The 19,788-nt window shown below is 45.8% G+C and overlaps 1 protein-coding gene across 1 annotated transcript in view; it reads right to left on the reverse strand.

The window, feature by feature from the left end:
• LOC119397704 (intermembrane lipid transfer protein VPS13A) overlaps positions 1–19,788 on the reverse strand; it is a 1,038,245-nt gene that overhangs the window by 693,108 nt on the left and 325,349 nt on the right. Inside the window, exons 35-36 of the mRNA XM_037665124.2 lie at positions 18,138–18,250; positions 6,627–6,892 (exon numbers count right to left, since the gene is read on the reverse strand). Coding sequence (XP_037521052.1) covers positions 6,627–6,892; positions 18,138–18,250 — 379 coding nt within the window. The remainder of the gene's footprint in view (positions 1–6,626; positions 6,893–18,137; positions 18,251–19,788) is intronic.

Genomic DNA, 19,788 nt, shown 5'->3' on the forward strand with positions numbered 1-19,788 from the left:
TCTCACCATTGTTGGATGAGCTCACCTCATCAGTGCACTCCCAGAGCTGATCGTCCTCTATGCCATCCATCACGTTTGATAGCCCCATGACCTTAAAGCTCTTTGCAATGGTCTCCACTGACAACGAATGCCACGCGTGCACGATCCAAACACACACTTGCCGAAGAGACGCTCACTTCAGCCGACCTGTGAGAGTTGTTTCGTGGTTACCTGAGGCCATCCACTCGGTGGAGCACTGCCGAAATTCCATCACGAACGGCCGGTTTATGCAAACATCGAGCGGTTGCAACACGCTAGTCAGGCCTCCTGGAATCACGGCCAAGCCCGCTTGGCAGTCGGCCAGCTGAGCCTTCACTCGGTTGGCTAGGTGCCCTCTAAAGCTGTCAAACTCCAGACGGGTTTTGCAGCGTAGCAGGACTCCTGGTCGGTTCTGCCACACTGTTTTTAGCCAATCTATGACCAATGCGTCGAACATCCAGCCCTTTTCCTGCACTATGATACCCTGGGGGAACTTCTTTCTTGCGCATTGTCTTTCTTTTAAAAACAACTTAGGGTGGAAGCTTCCTTTCATTGGCTGTACACCTTTGCCGTTCGGCGCCAGTGGTGCGTACGGAGACACTTTTTGCCCCTTTGGACTCCACTGTGCAATTTTCAGGAGCACTGAACCAGACAGGGTCTGGTCAGCATTGCTTATCTGTGAAAGATAAGCAATGCTGACCCGTGCGCTTCCTGAAGCACGTTGACAAAGCAATGATATGTCATTATTTGGTCCTTGTATTAGGCTGACAGCTCCTGGCACAACGTTGTTCAACGGCGGATAGAGAGTTGGTGCCGCTTCATGAAACGTTGAAACCATCGTCGACTTACTTTGAAGCACGCAGGCCGAATGTTCATGTGCCGAGTGAAAGCGATTGCTTTCATGCGGATCATTTCTGTACACACTGCGAAGCCGTTGCTCCTAGTAGTGCAAATGTACGCGAAGAGGTCTTCTTCAAGTTTTGGGAACTTGCATTGTTTCCCACGGAACGCCTTCCGGGCTCGGGTAGCCTCGGCGAGCGCTTGCATTTGCATACTCCAGCAGCGAACACACTTATCATCGACATTGAACTTGCGCCCGGCCTCTCGTTTACCGTGTTCCTCAGCATATTTTGCCACTTGATGTTCGAAGCCTGCAGTGCAGGATTGTCTGTGCTTGCCCATTGCTTCCATTTGTTCACGTTCAAAAGCATGCAGTCTGCCAAACGATGCTACAGTGACGCAGCACACGCAACAAAACAGACTCCGCAAGCAGTCCACACACTCCCCAACAGCGTACCGGATAACAAAGGCTAAATGGTGCTGGGCGAGGCGGGAACCGCAAAAACCGGAAAAGCAGCAGTAACATCGTGTTGCTTAACGATGATGATAATGGTGTGCGGCAAGTGGCCAAACTGGCATCATCTTGTAGCACTTTGTGGGACTAGGTGCGTTTTTTACATGGCCTCCAAGATTGGGGTGCAGCAGCAAGCCTGCCGCTGTGCGCAATCTCAGAGGCCATAGTTTTGATACATTCTAGCTTTTTTTTTTTGTTTTTTCTTCCCAATTTTTGCGTCCGAAAGTGGGCGGCGTGGGCTATACACAGGGGTGGGTTATACACGAGTATATACGGTAAGCATTTCCTTAGCAAGAAACAAGCCTATCAAAGTTTCTGGAATATTTCAAAAGTGAATGCCGAGTGGATATTTGCCTTTAGTGTCCCTTTAGGGAGGTAAAGTGGGTTAGATGGACCAAAAGAGTGATTTTTCGATTTCATCACTAAAAAATAACACACACTCTTGTGGAGTGAAACTGTGCATTGGCAACCGTGTAGGAGTGCTCTAAGTCATTTAAAAATGGCGCCCAAAGCTGCACCTCCTGATGGATGCTAGCGTTTGTTGACATGTTCTTTTGCATCATTCTTTCTGCGTACAGTAGAACCCCGGTGATACGTTTTTGAAGGGACCGTAGGAAATAAACGTAAGAGACGGGAAACGTAAGAGCCGAAAAACAGGAAAAACGGCAAAATATTTAGTGGTACAGAATTTTATTTCAATTCTTACGAGCAGCACGAAAATTGGCGCGCTCAGCCGCGATCTAGTCTTCGGATAGAAACGCGGAGCTTAGGACGGCCTCATCCACAGAAATGTAATCAACGTATGTGATTTTTCTAACACCAACAGCTGTAGGTATGAAAGAACTAAGCACACGCAATCACGACCGGCGCGGCGAGTCCGACTGCGAACCGCACGCACGACCATGCGAGCTCCAACCAGCTAGAACTCCTCCCGTTCTCCGACAAATAACGATGATGATGAGTCTACGCCAACGCGATGGCAGAAGTGAATGCCAATCTCGAAGGCCTTGCTTTCGCAAGCAATTACGTCATACACGCCATATTTGTGCAATACAAATCTCAAAGGCGATGCTTTTGTCAATAGTAAATGCCAATCTCGAAGGCCTTGCTTTCGCGAGCAGTTACATCATAGACGCCATCTTTGCAATTTGAATCTCGAAGGCCATGCTTTTGTTTGCATCAATTGAAAGATTCTGTTGCTTGCGCCTCTCATGCGGCTAATATTACGGTCAAACGAGGCCAAGCTGCGTGAAAATGCACCATGGCCGCTCTCTTTAATAGTCACTTGGTCGGCTCCGAGTGCACTTCGCGACGTATCATACGGAAACGGTCCGACAGTTACGACGTAACAGCGGGGTTCCCAATACATTGTATCCTATGGGAGCTATGCCGGGACCGGCGGAAAACGACGTAACAGCCGGGAAAACGCAGCAGTGAGGAACGTAACAGCGGGGTTCTACTGTATATGAATTTCTTTATAACAAATATGCCTAGAACAGTTATAAACAGATTCATTTATAACAATTTTCACAGGTTTTGATTGCAAATTTTCCCGCCAGGAATGCTTTTGTAGTGTAATCGTTGGTTTATGTTGTGGGCACTTTCCACACGTGCTTTTAAACATAAAAACACGTTTTTCTCACGATGAGTTTTTGAGAATTTTCCAAACTTTATGTACCTTTTCTAGAAAACTGCCCGAACGATTGAGCTGAAATTTTCTCAGATTACAGCTGAATCTCTTCCGAATAGACTGAACCTAATACTATGAGAAAGTGCGCGAGTTATGTTTAAGAAAAAAAATTTAACGAAAAGCCTATCTTTTGGAACGTGAAAAGTCAGGAGTATTTTTTTTTTTGTGACATAAATGTAGTAACCTGTTCTTATAGCTAGGGGCCAATGCCACTACTATAGGGAATTAGCATGCCAAAGTTGACGGTCATAATGTTTTTAGCTTTTGAGAAAAGGTACATCAGCCATAAAGGAGCTCCGCAAGGTATATAACGCGCACACTTTCGCAGGCGATATACAGCGTATAACTGCACAGACGCCTGGCCATATAAGGATACAGTAGATACCACGGGACACAATTTCTGCTCACGTACAAGCTGACTCCGCCACCCACACGGAGCTGCCACGTACTCTAGAAGCGCCTTTCCCGAGTGATCCCTGGGGTGAGTTCCTCCACCGCAAGGAGATTCTCCGCCGCACCACACGAGATTTAATTCCCCCGTGTGGTTCAAACCTCCCAGGCGGGCTTACCCGCCAGGAGGAGGTGGTGTTGCGGAGACTTCGTGTGGGGGCGGCACTTACTCCGTCGGTCACATATGCCTGGCCACAACATCTGCATGGACCATTTGGGGATACTTGCCCATCCTGTACCACTGAAACGTCTGCGGCTACAATCAAGCACCTGTTGTGGATATGCCCTGGCTTGAATCAGATACGGCGGCGCTACCTGAGAACAGTGGGCCTTCATCCGACAAGACCACTGGATTATGATTTGTGTCTCTATGGGCCCTACCATAGAGCATTGTTGATGTATATAGCGGAAGCCGGCCTCTATCTCTATATGTAACTATGTATGCCGTTGGGTAAACTCTCGAAATTAAACAAAAAAAAAGAAAAAAAGAAAAGGTACACTTAAATTTACACTCCAGCCTAAAATTGAGAACGCAAATACAAAAAAGTAAGAAAGGCTACAGGGTCCAAATTATAAAAAGTGAAAGTTATAAATTTTCTCATTGAGCTCACAAAATTTCATAATAAAATACGGAACTGTTCCTGAGATAGAAAGCTGAAACCAAGACGGCCGCAGGAAAATAGGCCATTTTTGGGAACTCTAGTAAACAATTTTTCTACTGCCACACAAAATTATTGACACTATAATATATGGCCCTAATCTGCAGAACAAGGAATGCGCTTTCTAATGGCAATAAATATAAACAAACATTGCTAAAAAAATTTGGGGAAAAAAAAACTTTAATAGGAAAATTTTTAACAAAAACGAGAACTCTGTAAATAAATCAATGCTGCTTTGCACCAAGTAAACACAAAAAAATTGCAAAATATACGTTTTCACCAAAAATGTCATTCCAATATCATTCAAAATATAAGCATTCTATCTGCAGCTGTTATTTAGATACAAAAGAAGACGTTAGCCCAAGTGGCTACAGCGCCACTGTGCAATGCAATAACGTGATGCGGTGAACCACAGGTTTGCGCAGCATGTCTTGCAGAAAACATTCATTTTCTGTTTTATTTTTGGCTCAAGAGTATTCATTCATGCATATCCATTAGTTTTAGTTGTGTCTCACATATTGGTGATTATTTCTTAGACAAAGAACAGCACCAACTAATCGACGGGTTAGACAAAATGCCGCACAGCTCTAGAGAACGCAATGGCAAGGTCCACTGCAGGTCGCCTTCTTGCCCTAAACTCCACTCGTTGAGCAGACGCCCGGAAGCGGTCCCACCCAAACGGAATTGACACCCTGCAGCTAAAAGCTGTAACTTTTTGAACACGCCTGATATCTTTACAACGGAGCGCAGCCACGACCACTCAGTTCGGAGATCAAAACAAAAGTTACCGGCGGATACCTGTTGATGTTCTGCGGCTGTTTGACACACTTTTGTTGCCTGTGCTGCTGTCCGATGAGTCAAAATTATCTTCCGCGTGTTCGCTGCTGCCACCGAAAAAAAATTATGAATCAGACTCGTTAGAATCTGCCGAAATTTGCTGTTTCCGAGAGGCAGGTGCGAGCGATGTTGACGCCATTTTTGAAGCTAAGATCGTTCAGCCCTCTCGACTTAAAAGGCAGTTCAAAGCTCTCTCTGCTGCAGAAAAAGTAAATGAGACAGTGAAACTAGAAAAATAGCGCTTGTTTGATACTATGGATAACTTTAGCTGCCCATAAGCGCTTGTAACACGCCAGAATTTTAAGTTGAAAACCATTGATAGCAGGCAATCAATGGGTATAGGTGCGGACAGGAAAGTGTTAAGGAATGCACGTTAGTCAGCATCTGCACTTGCTTAGAGATCAATGCTCACTTTGATTGCTGCTGGATCTTGAAGCTCTGAAAATAAAGTTGTAAAGATGCTGTATCAAATTGAAGCATAGCATGGTGCTATTCTATGCTGTGAATTGTGGGGGATCCGAGGCGTGCCCGAAGCCTCTGTGCGGGCATTTTGCCATTCTGTTAATCCCTTCTTTCTCCCATTCTCCCGTGACGGCAAGTGGCGCCATCTTTCGCCACGCGCCAGTTCTCGTAGTGGCGCTGCTCGCGGTTTCGGAGACGCGAGATTTGGCATGACCGAGCCACGAGTGCACCGGGACCCTCTCTCTGTCCTCGGGCGGCGCTGTGTAAGCACGTGTTTCCTTCCAACGTCCCCTTTGGGAATTGTCAAACTGTAGCCTGCCTGGGTGCCTCAGCATCCTTGGAGGGCATGCTTACCATTGGGTTAGCTCCAGTTCGGTAAGTTAAGCCAGAGAGCGGCGCCTAGTGCTCGTGCGGGGTCGTACTACGCCGAGCCACACTTGCCGGAGGCCGATGCGCACGGAGATTTGCCTTACCTCTATCGACCAGGCCCAGTGGTGATAGTGAGAGTCCGCAGCATTGCCGCGAGGGACCTTTTCCCCAGCGGTGTGTCAAAGCTCGTCATTGCCAGCTGCGATGTGCTCGCGGTGTCCCCTTGGTGTACCGTTCGCGCGGGAAGCCCTTTGCTTCCCCGTGTCCCAGGAGCGGACGTTGTGCTGTGTGTTGGGGTGCGGCCAAAGGCAAATAAAGTGTTCGTGTGTATGTTAGATCAAACACTGTTTTTTGCCGCGTGACGCTCGATACCTTTGCTAGCTGAGCGCGCGCGGAGTGGCACGCAACACGTGAGTAGGCGACGGTGGACGCGGCTCTGTGGCTCACTAAGCCTGAACCCGTGGTTGTATTAAACTACTCTGAGTATCGAGGCTGCCACAGAGTGCAGCATATCATGGCATCGAAAGGTGCCAATAACTATTTTGTATCTAGCTCTGCACAAATGCATTTGCACAGTGGACTACCAACACCACATTTTCTTGTCAGAGACAGTGCTGCCAGCACTGATGTGAAAGTGCAGCACCTGTACGATATTTGTCAATAATAAAGCACGCACCTGCACAAGTATTCATACAATTGCGCCCTCTGAAAATCATGCTTGCATCGCCCAGCAAACTGTTACTCAGCATTCGTACTAGTGTGAGTTGTGCACAAGTTACGCAGGCACCTTGAGGGCGATCACTTGGCTGCCATGGTCCCTAGGGTCGGCAAAGAAGATAATCTCAGGCTTCTGGAGGACCAGCGAGCAGGAGAGGCCCAGACAATGGGCCCCGATGATCCAGTAGTGGTGACCACTCGAGGGCAGCCTCCCAGGTGTACCTAGTTGCAGGTCCACATTGCTGTATGGTGGCAGTGCGTCGCAGAAGAAGTGTGCCAGGGCCAGCAGGTAGGGCACGGACACCCGCAAAGACATCTCAGCCACCAGCACATCCACTGCAGCACAAACAAAGGTGTAGGTTAGCACCTTTATAAATGCCTCAGATGGCTTACTACACATTTTAAATGCGAAGCATTTCTTAGCGAATCTCAGGCCCTTTGACCGTTTCTTTCTTTCTTTTCTTTCTGCCCTGCCCTGCCCAGTCTGTCTGTCTGTCTGTCTGTCTGTCTGTAGACGCCTGTCTGAGACATAGATGCCGAGCAGCCTATGTCTCGGCGCTCTCCTGATCATCTCCTAAACTTGGTGTAGACCAAAATTGGCATGGGAGGGTAAGAGGATTTGACAAATATGACTGTCAGGTCATGACATGAATAACATCAAAATCCTGTCGCGTACGTCGTCAAACCCTTCCCTCCAGACACATGTGGCATATACCCATTTACCATGTGCAGGTATGCGCCACAGGTGATTGCCCGTTTATATCTACCCAGGAACCGTGAGAACAGACATTGGTAATTTAAATGCGAGAGCACTAAGAAAAACCGACATTGGAGCGTTGACTCGACAAATGCAAAAAATAAAAATTAGGATCCCAGCAGGAATCGAACATAAGCATTCTGCGCGGCAGTCAGGTATTCTACCACAGAACCATGCCAGGTCTAAGCACCTTATGCAGGGGTAATGCCGGTGCAAAGTCAATTGTGGTTGTGGAGCTGGCTATCTAACTTGATAACAAAGCAATAAACACTACACATGTACTCCTACGATGCAGGCGTCATGTCAAGTTAATGTCTGTGCACACGCACGTGCATGACCTCGAAAAAGACGCTCTGCTCACAGAAACTGGCGTGTTAGCACTTTCTGAAATCTGAAGCGATAAGCCCACTGCGTCGTCCACAGCATGTGGCTCATTGCAGCTGCGGAGGCCTGGGCACATATAATAACACGGCAATGCACAACTTCAACGTAGGCCGCATCACACTTCGCCAGCCGCAAGACACCGACCACACAAAGACAAGCAGCGGAATCGGCGAGGTCTACGTTGTGCACATAAATCACAATAACAGAGGCATTGCGCTTGCTGCCATCTACGTGAGAAGCGTCAGGAACCCCTTCCACACACGCGCATGGGTTCGAGAAACGTGTGTGCGTTCTCCATCATAAAGGACAAGTATAAGCACTACATATCGGCTTACCGCATCTGGTGTTGGTAATACCTATGTTGCTGTTGGCATCGTTACGCAACTGTAAACAACTGGTTATGCAACACATGTGCGACTCTTCAACATATCTGTGTATGTATACCATGTGCGCCTATCTTTAGCGTCATTTCGTAACGTCTTGCTCAATGTAAAAAATGACGCCACAGTCACCTTCCCGCCGCATGCTTTGCATTACATCGATTCCCACAGTACGGGGGATCTGCCCAATTTTAACCCATGAACCTGCAATGTATTCTGGCCATAGCAGCACTCTTAATGTTCTTTCCACTTTTTAACACCAAAGCTGTTTAGCAAATCATTCCTTGTGAGTCGATCACTGAAAACTGTCAACATCTTAACGGGTATGTGCCACTGTGTGGCTACCAGAAAACGAATAGAGAGATAGATAAAGAAAGAAAGAAAGACAGAAACAAGCATAGAGACACAAAGAAAGACATAAAGAGAAAAATTCTTGCCGAACAAATATTCTTCATGAGGCTGGATTCAAACACACATACCCTCGATCCGAAAGCGAGCGTCCTGACCATTCGGCTATCCAGGCACACTAGCAGAGCATAGCATGGTATTGTATAGTATAATGTAGCAAGGGAAGTGAGCAGGAGGGAAGAGAGAAAAACATACTGCAGAAAGAATGAGAAATGCAGAAAGAAAAAGAGAGAATATCAACGAAAGAAGTAGAGAAAGAAGAAAAGATAGAAAGAAAGAGGAAGCAAGATGCGTCGTCTAGTGACCAGATACCGCACCACCTGGCCAAGCCACGTATGCACAGTAGCTAAGCCACACCCATCGAAGGAGACATCGCGTGCAACCTTCGCTCTATAGTGCATAGCCTGGCTGCGTACTCCCGAGGAGGAAGCCACGCATCTCCAAGTTAGACGTGTCCCTCGACGGGGAGTACGAGCGGCAACGAGTCCGTGCTTTGCTGTGCCAAGCTTTGTGCAACTTTGTGCAAACTGCCCACTATTTTTCTTTCCCTTATTTCTGAACATCACTAATATTGCATAAAACGTTAATATTCCAACTAGCCCATTTAACCGCTAGCTGAAAATCTGCCATACCGGTCCACCTGCAACCTGTGCCGTGGAACGTCGCCCATGGAAAGAGCTGTCCAAAGAGCCTTGGATGCTTCACAAGCATAGCAATCACACGGCACATTCCCCACTTGCACACTCGCACCATGAACGTGGGATGGTGAGATCTCACACGCACTTAATTGGCAAGTGTGTGCACAGAAAACCACAGAGTGAATACAGATCTATGGACAGTACAAAGCAGATGACGTGGCGCACAGGTGTAGCCATGGCAACCACTTCTCCACCAGTGATTAGCCATATCGCTGTGCGGCTGTCACAGAATGTGACAAAAATGGGTCACAGACCAAATCTCCAAACAGCAAGTGCATGAGTGACGTGCATGAGTGAACCTGCTGGCACACAGCAGCCCAAGAACAGCAAGTGGCACATGGCAAAGAGCCGTGCCACTAGTGTGGCCACGTCTTTACAAAGTGCTTTTGCTGGCTAAAATGAAATGAACTGACACATATCGGCAGCGAAGCATAAGCAAGTAACTCTTACGGTTGCAGGAGACAAGATAAATGTGTACAAGCAGGATCATCAGTTCTTGTGTTACAAACTTGACAATGAAAATTAATAACATTAAAACAACCAGACACATTGCAATACCTCAGAGAGGTCTCAAGTAAGACTGCACAAATGCTGACAAAGGATGTGACAGTAGTGTTGTGCACTGACACTAGGTGGCACCACAACTGTCACCACATGCATATAGCAGTAGACATGCTGCAAAGAAGAGTTCAGATCGAGCTCGTCCGGGTTGCACTTGAGTCATGTGGTGCGTCTGTTCGGCCGGTTGGTCTGGCCAACATAACAAATTGGCATCCACACCCAACACTCTATGCCCCTGAACATTAACTCAAATCACCGAAAACGGCCACCATACCATCGGTGTTTTTTGCACTTTCTGCGATTACTGCTGCAACTAAAATGCCAGCTGCCCAGGTAACCGACATCGACAAAACTTAGCCAGAAGTCCGTGCAAGAGATGCCGAAGCCAAGTGCCAGCAGGGGGCAGAAGATCCAGCACTTGGAGTGAGAGAAGCTGAGGTTAGACATGAATGGCTTGCATCAGACCCGCCCCTTAGTTTAAAACGAGGCGAGATGATGCAACGGAGAATGCTTTGCTGTTTCACCAGCCTTTCAACATTCAGTCAGTGAAGCTGGGCAAATTTCTAAAAGCAAAGCTGTTTAGCAAATCGCTCTTTGTGAGTCGATCGCAGAAAACTATTATCATCTTAACGGGTATGTGCCACTGTGCGGCGACCTGAGATCGAGTAGAGAGAAAGAAAGAAACAAACAGAGAGACAAAAAGAAAGGTATAAAGAAAGAGAAAGAGAAAAATTCTTGCCGAAAAAAAATTTCTTCATGAGGTGGGATTCAAACCCGCATACTCTCAACCCGAAGGCGAGCATCCTAACCACTCGGCTATACAGGCACGCTAGCAGAGCATAGCATAGCCTTGGAGCGTAGCACAGAAAGAATGAGAAAGACAGAAATAGAAAGAGAGACAGAGAGAACACCAACGAAAGAGATAGAAAGAAAGAGGAAGCAAGCATCGTGTAGTCAAGCGGCCAGATACCGCACCACTTGGCCAAGCCACGCCCACCGACAAAGACATCATGCGCAACCTTAGCTCTATAGTGCATAGCCTCGCTACGTACTACCGAGGAGGAAGCCTTGCATCTCGAAGCTAGACGTCTCGGTCGACGGGGTGTACGAGCGGCGACGGGTCCGTGCTTCGCTGTGTCAAGCTTTGCGTCACTTAGTGCAAACTGCCCGCAATTTTTTTCCCCTTAGGCACACGAGAAAACATGTTTGCTGTTGTTTTCTCGCCTTTCTTTTTTTTTTTGTGCTGTTTTGACGATGAAGATGCATCTCTCTTTCCCAGATAGAGTTGAAAGAAGCAGCCTGGCTGAAAATCAGTAAATGGTTGTGTTGCCATCAAACAAAACAAAAAAAGCATGCATGCAGTGAAGCTGTTCACAATTTGGCTGGTGAATGTGAGGCTCTAGCCTGCCTGCTCGCGGGCTCGTGAAAGATGGCAGGTACACATAGGGGAGCTTCACTGGCTCTGCAAACAGATTATCCAGTTCTAGTGGCCCTACACTCAGCACAGGCCAGATGCACTGCACAGTTATTGTGGCATAACTCGACAGTCGAGTAATCAGGCACCAGCTACAAGGCTGAGGTAGCTGGTGCCTGCTCCCAGCTACCTCGGCAGGATAATGAAGGTGGCCTTGAGCAGGAATATATCATGTCTCTGGTGACTGTTGTACACTAAGAATACCTATGCCTTGCCACAGTTCCGGAGAGCACACTTCAAGTAGTTGTCCATTGCCTACAGACATTGTGAAGCCACCTAGTGTCAGTGTATGACACTTCAGTTATCAATCAGCACAGCCTTGGCATGCTAGCAACTGTATATGAGACAGCTCCAACCCATGAATTAAGGCTTGTTAATTTGCACTTTGGGAACTTAAATCAAAAGTGTCGCACCAAACTAGCTATTTTTATTGTAGAAGAAAATGAGGTGTGCAGACACAAATGACAGTGTTCAACTTCACTGCAGGGTAAACACTGTGGGATCCCAGTACCTCCAGACACCCTTATTTTTACACGCTATGCAGGCAGCAGTAACAGGAAAGCTCAAAAGAAAAGCACCCACACAAGGCACTCCTCTCAGCTTGGGAAGGTGCATCGCTTTATCCATGCTTTTCTTAGTGGCAGAAAGTACCAAGATCAGCAAGTGTTCAGAGGATGACTTAGCTAATTGTTAAGGCAGGTAGCGCAAACAAACACGGACACAAGCGAGGAATAAGTACATGGGACAAGCGCGACCTGCCTTAACAGGAGTTCCCACAAACTAGCCCAGTTATCCATTCTCATAGCTAATTGTGTTATTCGGGTATTTTGTTAGGCAGACAATTACAGTAGACTCTCATTAAATGGAACCTGAAGGGACCAGGAAAATACGTTCCATTTAACAGGAGTTGCGCTTACTGAGAGGTGCAGAATACAAGCCCGAAATATCAGGGGCATTTGCTCCATTTAGGCTGCAGTTTTATTTAAAAGAGATTTTGGTTTACTGAAAATCTACTGTACTTTGACAAATATGATCCTATGGTCATCCCAGTGAGCAAATAAATTAAAGCAGATGGAGGAGGGTTCGAGTTTACTGAACAGTTGCCTCAGAATGGCATAAGATTTCTGGACATTTGCTTCATGTTTCAGGAGAACCACATGTGCTGGCAGGACTACCCTAAATCTTGAAAACCACTGTTAAACTTCTCATCAAAGTACTCCGAGATTGCAAAAACGGAATTTCCATGTCTTGCCTTAAGTCTTCTCTATCTAAATTGTGTGTGCATTGCAGTAGGCATTGCTACTTTCTTCACGTCTGCACATGGTTGCAGAAAGCAATGGTAACAAGAAGCAAGTTATTGGTTTCCCATACATCTTTTCCTCATCACATAGGCTGAAGAAGGGGAAAAGTAAAAACGGCGATAATGTTGCTCTGATGGTTGCCATTAAAGGTAAGATATGCACTGCAGTCCAGAGAAAGAATGTACAGGTTATCAACAAAGCGCTAAAAAACTTTTGTTTTGTTGTACTGCTGTGGTATATAAAGTTCCCTTCTGGTGAAACCACTTCTACGTAGGGCAGATAGGACCTTGTGCGAATCAGCAACTAATGGAGCATAAGTGTCACAGTTATGTTAACCTGTCTTGGAGGGCACCACGGGCATCACTCCTAGTTGTGTACTGCGACTAGGGTGATTCCACGTAAGATCGAACAAACAATGGCTGGTCAACCTCTTAAATTTATTTAAGAATTTTATATATTATTGCCTGATGAGTGGAAAGAAAAGATCCGCAATGTGTTTTGCCGCCAAAAATTTTTTCGAAGCACAGGAAATCAATAATGACGGAGAGGTGGAGTGGAGCGCTCATCTGCTCTGCTGTTTTGGTTAACTTTCGTTATGAATTGCACAAAATATATTAAAGTTAGGTAGCTTAAATTTCTTTAATTAAATATATGCGTGTTTTTGCTTCTGCTCAGGTATTCTTAGTTTTTATGTGTAGTGTAGATGTTTTTATAAAAAACCTGAAAATTGGCCCAGGAATCGTTTTTTCTTTACTTTGAAGGTTTTTATCTAAAAAAAGCCTTGTAGCAGAGTGACAAAAATTCTGCATTACATTCTTCTCATACTTGTCTACCAAACTGCCGAATCTTATATTTATATAACTTTTTAGTAAAGAGATACGATCGGGCTAAGTTAAAGAAAACACCGGATAATGGAAACTTCAGACGACAATTAAAAAAAAAGCCCATTTTTTATATTTCTTAAACTTTGTCCACTAATTCTCCTCTACATCAGCTTTCACAGTCATTAAAAACATATTGCATAATTTCGTTGCACTAATAGTTACGGCAATTCCGACTTCTTGCCCAGCAAGTGTATAGAATGCAGGCAGGATTGGATTTCTTTTTATTAAAAGGACAGCAGTACTGAAAAAGGTGTCGACGGCACTGAAGATGTTAATTTTGAAATTATTTGGTCACTGCAGCGGCCACGAGCGCAATACTACCAAGCAGGTGCGCGGGCACCCGAGACGCTCGTTGTAAGAGACGGCGCAGTAAGAGCTTGTTTTCGCGTCCACAGACCGATTGAGCTTGAAACAGCAACACCTCTCGTGGGACTTGAACGCATGTGCACTGGAGCTTCACTATTCTATCCGCCCTCTGTTCACATCGCAGCTAGGTGCTCATAACACGGCGGAGATGGTAGCAAGATGAAAACTCTATAAGGGAGCTATGAGCGCTCGTTTCACGCACGCTGCTGCCAGAGAAACTGTGCTGCGCCAGTTGCGATCAGTGGAAAGCATGAACGTGGCGCTCCAGTGGCAAAGCAAAATATAGAATGTCAAAGGAAAGAAAGGTAAAACTATCGGTAAGCGGTTGCGCCTGCCTATCTTAGATGTCGGCAGCAGACGGCCTGAACTGGCCGCGCGTTCGGTCCGCTGTTCACACTTCATTCGACGCCGATAGTGCTAGCGCTTTGCTCTTACTTTACTCCTCCTGTGCGTCTCATGGCGAGAAAGTATAGCTGTGAATGAGTGTATTGTGGAGACTACCTTTCGAAGCACAAGAAGCTTAATTATTGCAAAGAAGCCAAAATTTCAGAGTTACCAACCTAGACATCAATGCTTTGAAGGAACGTTTAACACCCGAAAGATCAGTGACTGTCAGTGAGACGGACTACTTCTGCTACGCGTGCCTTTGCTACGACTGCAATGAAAGATCTACACAGAACGCGCAGTTGAATGATGACACTCTTATGCCCCCTGAAAAAGAAATCGACGTCATTAACCAGATCACTGCGACTACCGGCGTGTGCTCTTTGAAACCTCCTGGCACAGTTAGAAGTCAGTTCAGGCCAGCCTACATCAAGAGAAAACAAACTGAAGGTGGTAGCTGAAAATGTTCGCTGCAAGATACGGCGGGCATAAAGTTAAAGGGACACTAAAGAGCAAAACGATTTTTCTCATATTAGTAAAGTACTCTTTCACAATGCCAAAAACACCACGCTTGCTGCAAGAAGACGCTTAGTAAGCGAGAAAAGTGCAAAAAGAAAATGTGGGTGGCGATGCCACCTTGAAGTTTCCGCATCATTCGCCGTGACGTCACATATTTTGACGGGGCCTACTAGGGACTACATAGTTCCTAATCGATAAAAATGAAGTGCATTGTCCTCTGGGGTGTCCATAGACCTAACATACCAAGTTTGGGGTAATTTTGTTGAGCCAATGGCGCCAAAATACGATAAATACACTTTGACATTGTGGGAATCGAGCGCGCCCTCCCCTTTGGCGCCTCGTTCCCCAAGCTAGCGCGTGTGCTGGCCCCGCGCGGCTTGAGTGCCGGGAACCGCCATTACTCGGCGACATGGCTACCATGGCTATGCCGCCAGGCCTATTTGCTCTGTGCGAGCCATGCGTTGGTCTTCCCCGCACAAGCCACGCGTCGGAACTTGCCTGAGCATGCTCGCGCCACCATGTGACCACGCTAGCCCATGTCACTGCGCAACGCCTGTCCTCATTGGCCGCCAGTGACAACCTCCTTCCCCCTTGAGCTCGCTTCTGTCTGGCGCAGGCTTGCCCGCGGGAGATGCTCTCAGGCTGGCACGAGAGGTTGACGCGCTGCTCTAGCAGGCGGCTTTTCATTCGTGTGCTCGACTGCTGCCCTTTGTGTGAGAGTCGTAGCGCCACTGGCAAGCGTACTCGATCGGTCTTGCGGAGTTCCCTTTACGGCCTGCAAGCCCGTGACTGTCGTACTGTGCTGCATCTTGGGTTAATAAAACCCGTGTTGTTTGTTGACATCCTGCCTTGAGTGCCTTTTCTGCGCCGTGCTGGAGAGTCGACAAACCCGGCCGTAGCGTCCTTGTTCACTGCGGCACTGGTGAACGTCGCGTCCCTTGCCGTTCGCCTCGTAGGGTAAGCGTCTTGCAAAGCTATCTCTACAACATCCGTGACGTCACGCGGGGACATTTCGGCGCGAAATTTAAAAATGAAATGTTGAACTTGATTTTCTCCTCTATTAATAAACCTATGATGGCGAAATTAACGGCATTAGACTTCTCAGAGCACAATTTATCGATCTAAACCAATTCATTGTTCCTCTTTAGTGTCCCTTTAAGGTGATGCATTGGGAAATTCAGCTGAAGGAAAGTGCTGGTTCTGAGCGCATTGGACCGAAAGCTTTCGGCAAGTTCATGCAGCAACGACGGGACGCCGGGAACGCTGTCAACTTCACTCTTCTGCCATCCACACTAGCGAAATATTTCTGAAGCATGGAAGCATTGGATCTTCAGGCCTGCATGGTGCGTTGAGCCTTGCCTAAGGGTCTCATTGGAGGGGCCACAACTATTAGTGCAACGAAATTATGCAATATGTTTTCAATGATTGTGAAAGCTGATGTGGAGGAGAATAAGTGCACAAAGTTTAAGAAATATAAAAAATGGGGTGTTTTTTAACTGTCGTCTGAAGTTTCCATTGTTCGGTATTTTATTGAACTTAGCCCGATCATATCTCTTTACTGAAAAGTTATATAAATATAAGATTCGACAGTTTGGTAGATAAGTACGCGAAGAACGTAATGCGAAATTTTCGTCACCCTGCTACAAAGCTTGTTTGAGATAAAAACCTTCAAAGTAAAGAAAATAACTTTTCCTGGGCCAATTTTGAGGTTTTTTATAAAAACATCTACACTACACATAAAAACTAATGTTGTGCTAATGTTGAAAGGGCATTTTCAAAGCTGAGAGTCGTCAATCGAAAGGTGCACGCTTTGACCACTGACAGCAACCTCGCAAAGTATGCTTGCGTGTTTTACAATACGCTTTAAGCTAAGGTTATACGCACAAATACAGGTCCTTTGTGTTCAAGTATTTCGCTTGAGCGTGTATGTTTTTGTGCATTCAAACATTCTAGAAAAAATAAAATTGCTTCGTGTGTTTTGATGTTTTAGTATTCAGATATGAATTGATGTAAGATTTTGGGGTTTTGAGAATAACACAAAACTCATTTCAGAGAATTGGGGATCTACGAGGAATAAACCCTGATAAACACCGAATTTCTGCCAAAAATAAAAACGCCGATTTTCAAGAAAAATAAACACCGAAAACACTGAGCCCTACTTATGACTGCCCCCTTCTCTCACATAAGGGGTCCCTCATCACTTCCACCAGTCTGCAAGGGGTCCCCAAAACATCCATGGCTGAGAACCACTGTCCCAGAGTACAGTATTCAATGATTACTTGAAAAGATGCAGCATATCCCCTTTAGGTGGGATTACATTGAAGGTGCACCACCTAGTTTTATATCTGGCCAGAAATGATTTGATGGTGACATTACTTGTCACATGTTGGATGCAATAACTTTGCCCCAAGTGCTTCAGTACTATATCGGGGTGGCCACTGCAATAACCAGGGAATTTGAATTATCGGCGTTAGTACATCACTTTGTGTGACGGCTCTTAGTGCAACACTGCATATGGTATCTTTCAATATAAAGCAAACTGAACTTAGCAGGTGAAATTAAAATTTTGGTATAATAGTGATAAAAAATGAGTTGATGCAGGGGAGTGCACAGACATCACTGCATCATCATATTGTTTTCCATGTTACAGTAATCCAATTACAAATGACATTTTATGATTGCTTTTCTTGTTTAACCTCAATAAAAGAATGCGAAGTATAAGTGCAACATGTAAACGCAACGTGTGCTTGCATTGCATTCTTACATACTATGTAGTTAATCATGGTCAATGAAATGTTGATCATGTTTAACTAACTAGCCTATTGTCAAGCTTTCCTATGTAGTTTTTTCAATTTAGGTTGCTTTGTAGCTGTTACCTTGTTTGTGTTTTATCTCTTTTTCCAGCACCTTCATGCACTATGTGACAAAATGCACTGTCTCTGTCGCTACATATTTAGTTCATTTGTGCATGCAAACATAACATATGCAATGCTAGCTAATGCACACCTAGTTAATGATTATAAAGTTGGCTTGCATGTTGCTGACTGTCATTTATGTCTGGAACATTTGTCATGGCTAAGGTGCATGTTCAACATTCTTATGGTGCCATATAGAACAGAGTTTTCTTTTGGCTGCCATATAAATTGTTCATGCGGTGTTATTACTCACATGCAGTAGACTACCCCAGACTTTCTTCACATGCAGAACCAGAAGATAATGTTAATGGGATGCGAGATTTGCAATAAGTCTCAGTTCCTCCTGGAGGCCTTGCAAACAAGGCCTCCAATCCAATGTTTCAGCTAGTCGTAGCTTCTGTGACACACATAATCATCCATCACATGAGAAGTGTCACGCATTACACCAAGCAGTGATCCACATTCACCCATGCCACAAAATGTTTTGTACATAGACATTCTTTTTTGTCCAACACACTGAATAAAAAAAAAACATTTGTCCGGCACTTACCAGTTGCGTCTCCCGATGCAGTCTCCCTGTATGTGATGTCAACCATGTTAGGAGAACTGACACTGATGCCAGCAGCCACTGTATCGGGGCCTCCAGCGCACGAGCAAACCACCCTGCGCGATAGTGTACGAAAGGTGTCACGCATTATATATGTTTTAGGCAGTGAACAATGTTGAAGCTTTTTATGTGCAGTTCCATGGTGATGAGCTCTTACAGAGTCAGAGGGGCCCAAACAAATGGTGCATCCAGTCCTTCTGCATGCCACTGCTATCAGTGGTCGCCAAGTTTTATTCAATGCATTCCAATAGCAGCAATAGAAGGAGGGCAAAAGGCATAGTGCCTCATCTACAAGCAGTCATGGGGTCTTAAAAATCAGCTGCAACACCACATCACAACAGATTGAAAGTAATCTGATATGTAAAACACAAACAAAGGCCGATTCCATAACACTAATGGCTCTCACATTCAATGCTTATGCCATCTTCTATTAAGCACCAGTCAATCTTTTCTTTTAACAGCGAAGCTGTTCTTAGTTGAGGTGATGGCGTAGTACTGATCACGTGGCCTCTCGGTGTGGGGAGAGTGGGAGTCGGTGAGGAAGGAGACGATGGGCGAGGCTTGGTGGAAAGGGTGAACAAATTAGAGGCTGAGAGGCGCATCAAAGGCAGATGACGAAGAAGAGCATCAGCTTAGCTGATTCGACGGCGTTTGTGAAGTGAAGCTGGCCGCATCTTTTACAGCGCAGCTCTAAGGCGCCCATTCCTGCATTGAAGGGCATTGAAAAAGTAACCAATAGCCGTGAAAAAATAAAATGAGAACAGAATACCCACGATCGAATGGGATTTGAACCCAGGCCCTCTGCGTGGCAGTCGAGTATACTACAGTACAGAGCCAAGCTGGTGCTTGAATATCATTTGCAAAAAGACCCTATACAGGCATCATGTCAGGCAAGGAATCGCATTAACCTATGTAATAGAATGTGGCAAAAGAGCTTAAATAGAAGAAGACACGCAAGTTGGGCGAGTTGGTGAGGTTCCATGGCAAAAATGTAAAACAGCGCTTACTTAAACACAAGACGAAGGAAGTCATCATCACACAATACTAATTGCCCCACGAGTACTTAGTTTGATGCTTCCCACCCAGTGCAAAGCGCTCCGCCATAATTTTTCATCATCATCAGCCACATGGAGCATCAGCAAAGTGCCCATGATACCTTACAGATATGAAGCGGGTACCTCGCTTATCCGCAGAAAGACGAATAATGGCGTAGTGGGTGCTGTCCTACTTGACAAAAATTATGATTTGTGGTGTGTCACCCTAAGGGGTGGCACTTCTCCGGATCTTTAAATAAAGTTCTTCATACGGTATGGCATAGTCGATACCTTGCGGAAAGCCAAAACTTCAAACACAGTTGGCTTTGCCCTAACATGAAGCTGCGCTCAGAGTTCGCATTAGACAGTATCGTAATCGTCGGTGAATTTTTCTGAAGAAGCACTCAAATAAATTTACAATAAGTTTCTTCATGAAATGTCCGTGTCCTGCCACATGCAGCTGTTGCCAAATCCCACTGGCTCTGTTTTGCACCTATGCTGTGCATAAGTGATGCCAACAGGTCACTACAAGATGAGTGCACATCCAAAAGAACATGGCC

The sequence above is a fragment of the Rhipicephalus sanguineus genome, chromosome 6, assembly GCF_013339695.2.
Source record: "Rhipicephalus sanguineus isolate Rsan-2018 chromosome 6, BIME_Rsan_1.4, whole genome shotgun sequence".
NCBI classification, from domain to species: domain Eukaryota; kingdom Metazoa; phylum Arthropoda; class Arachnida; order Ixodida; family Ixodidae; genus Rhipicephalus; species Rhipicephalus sanguineus.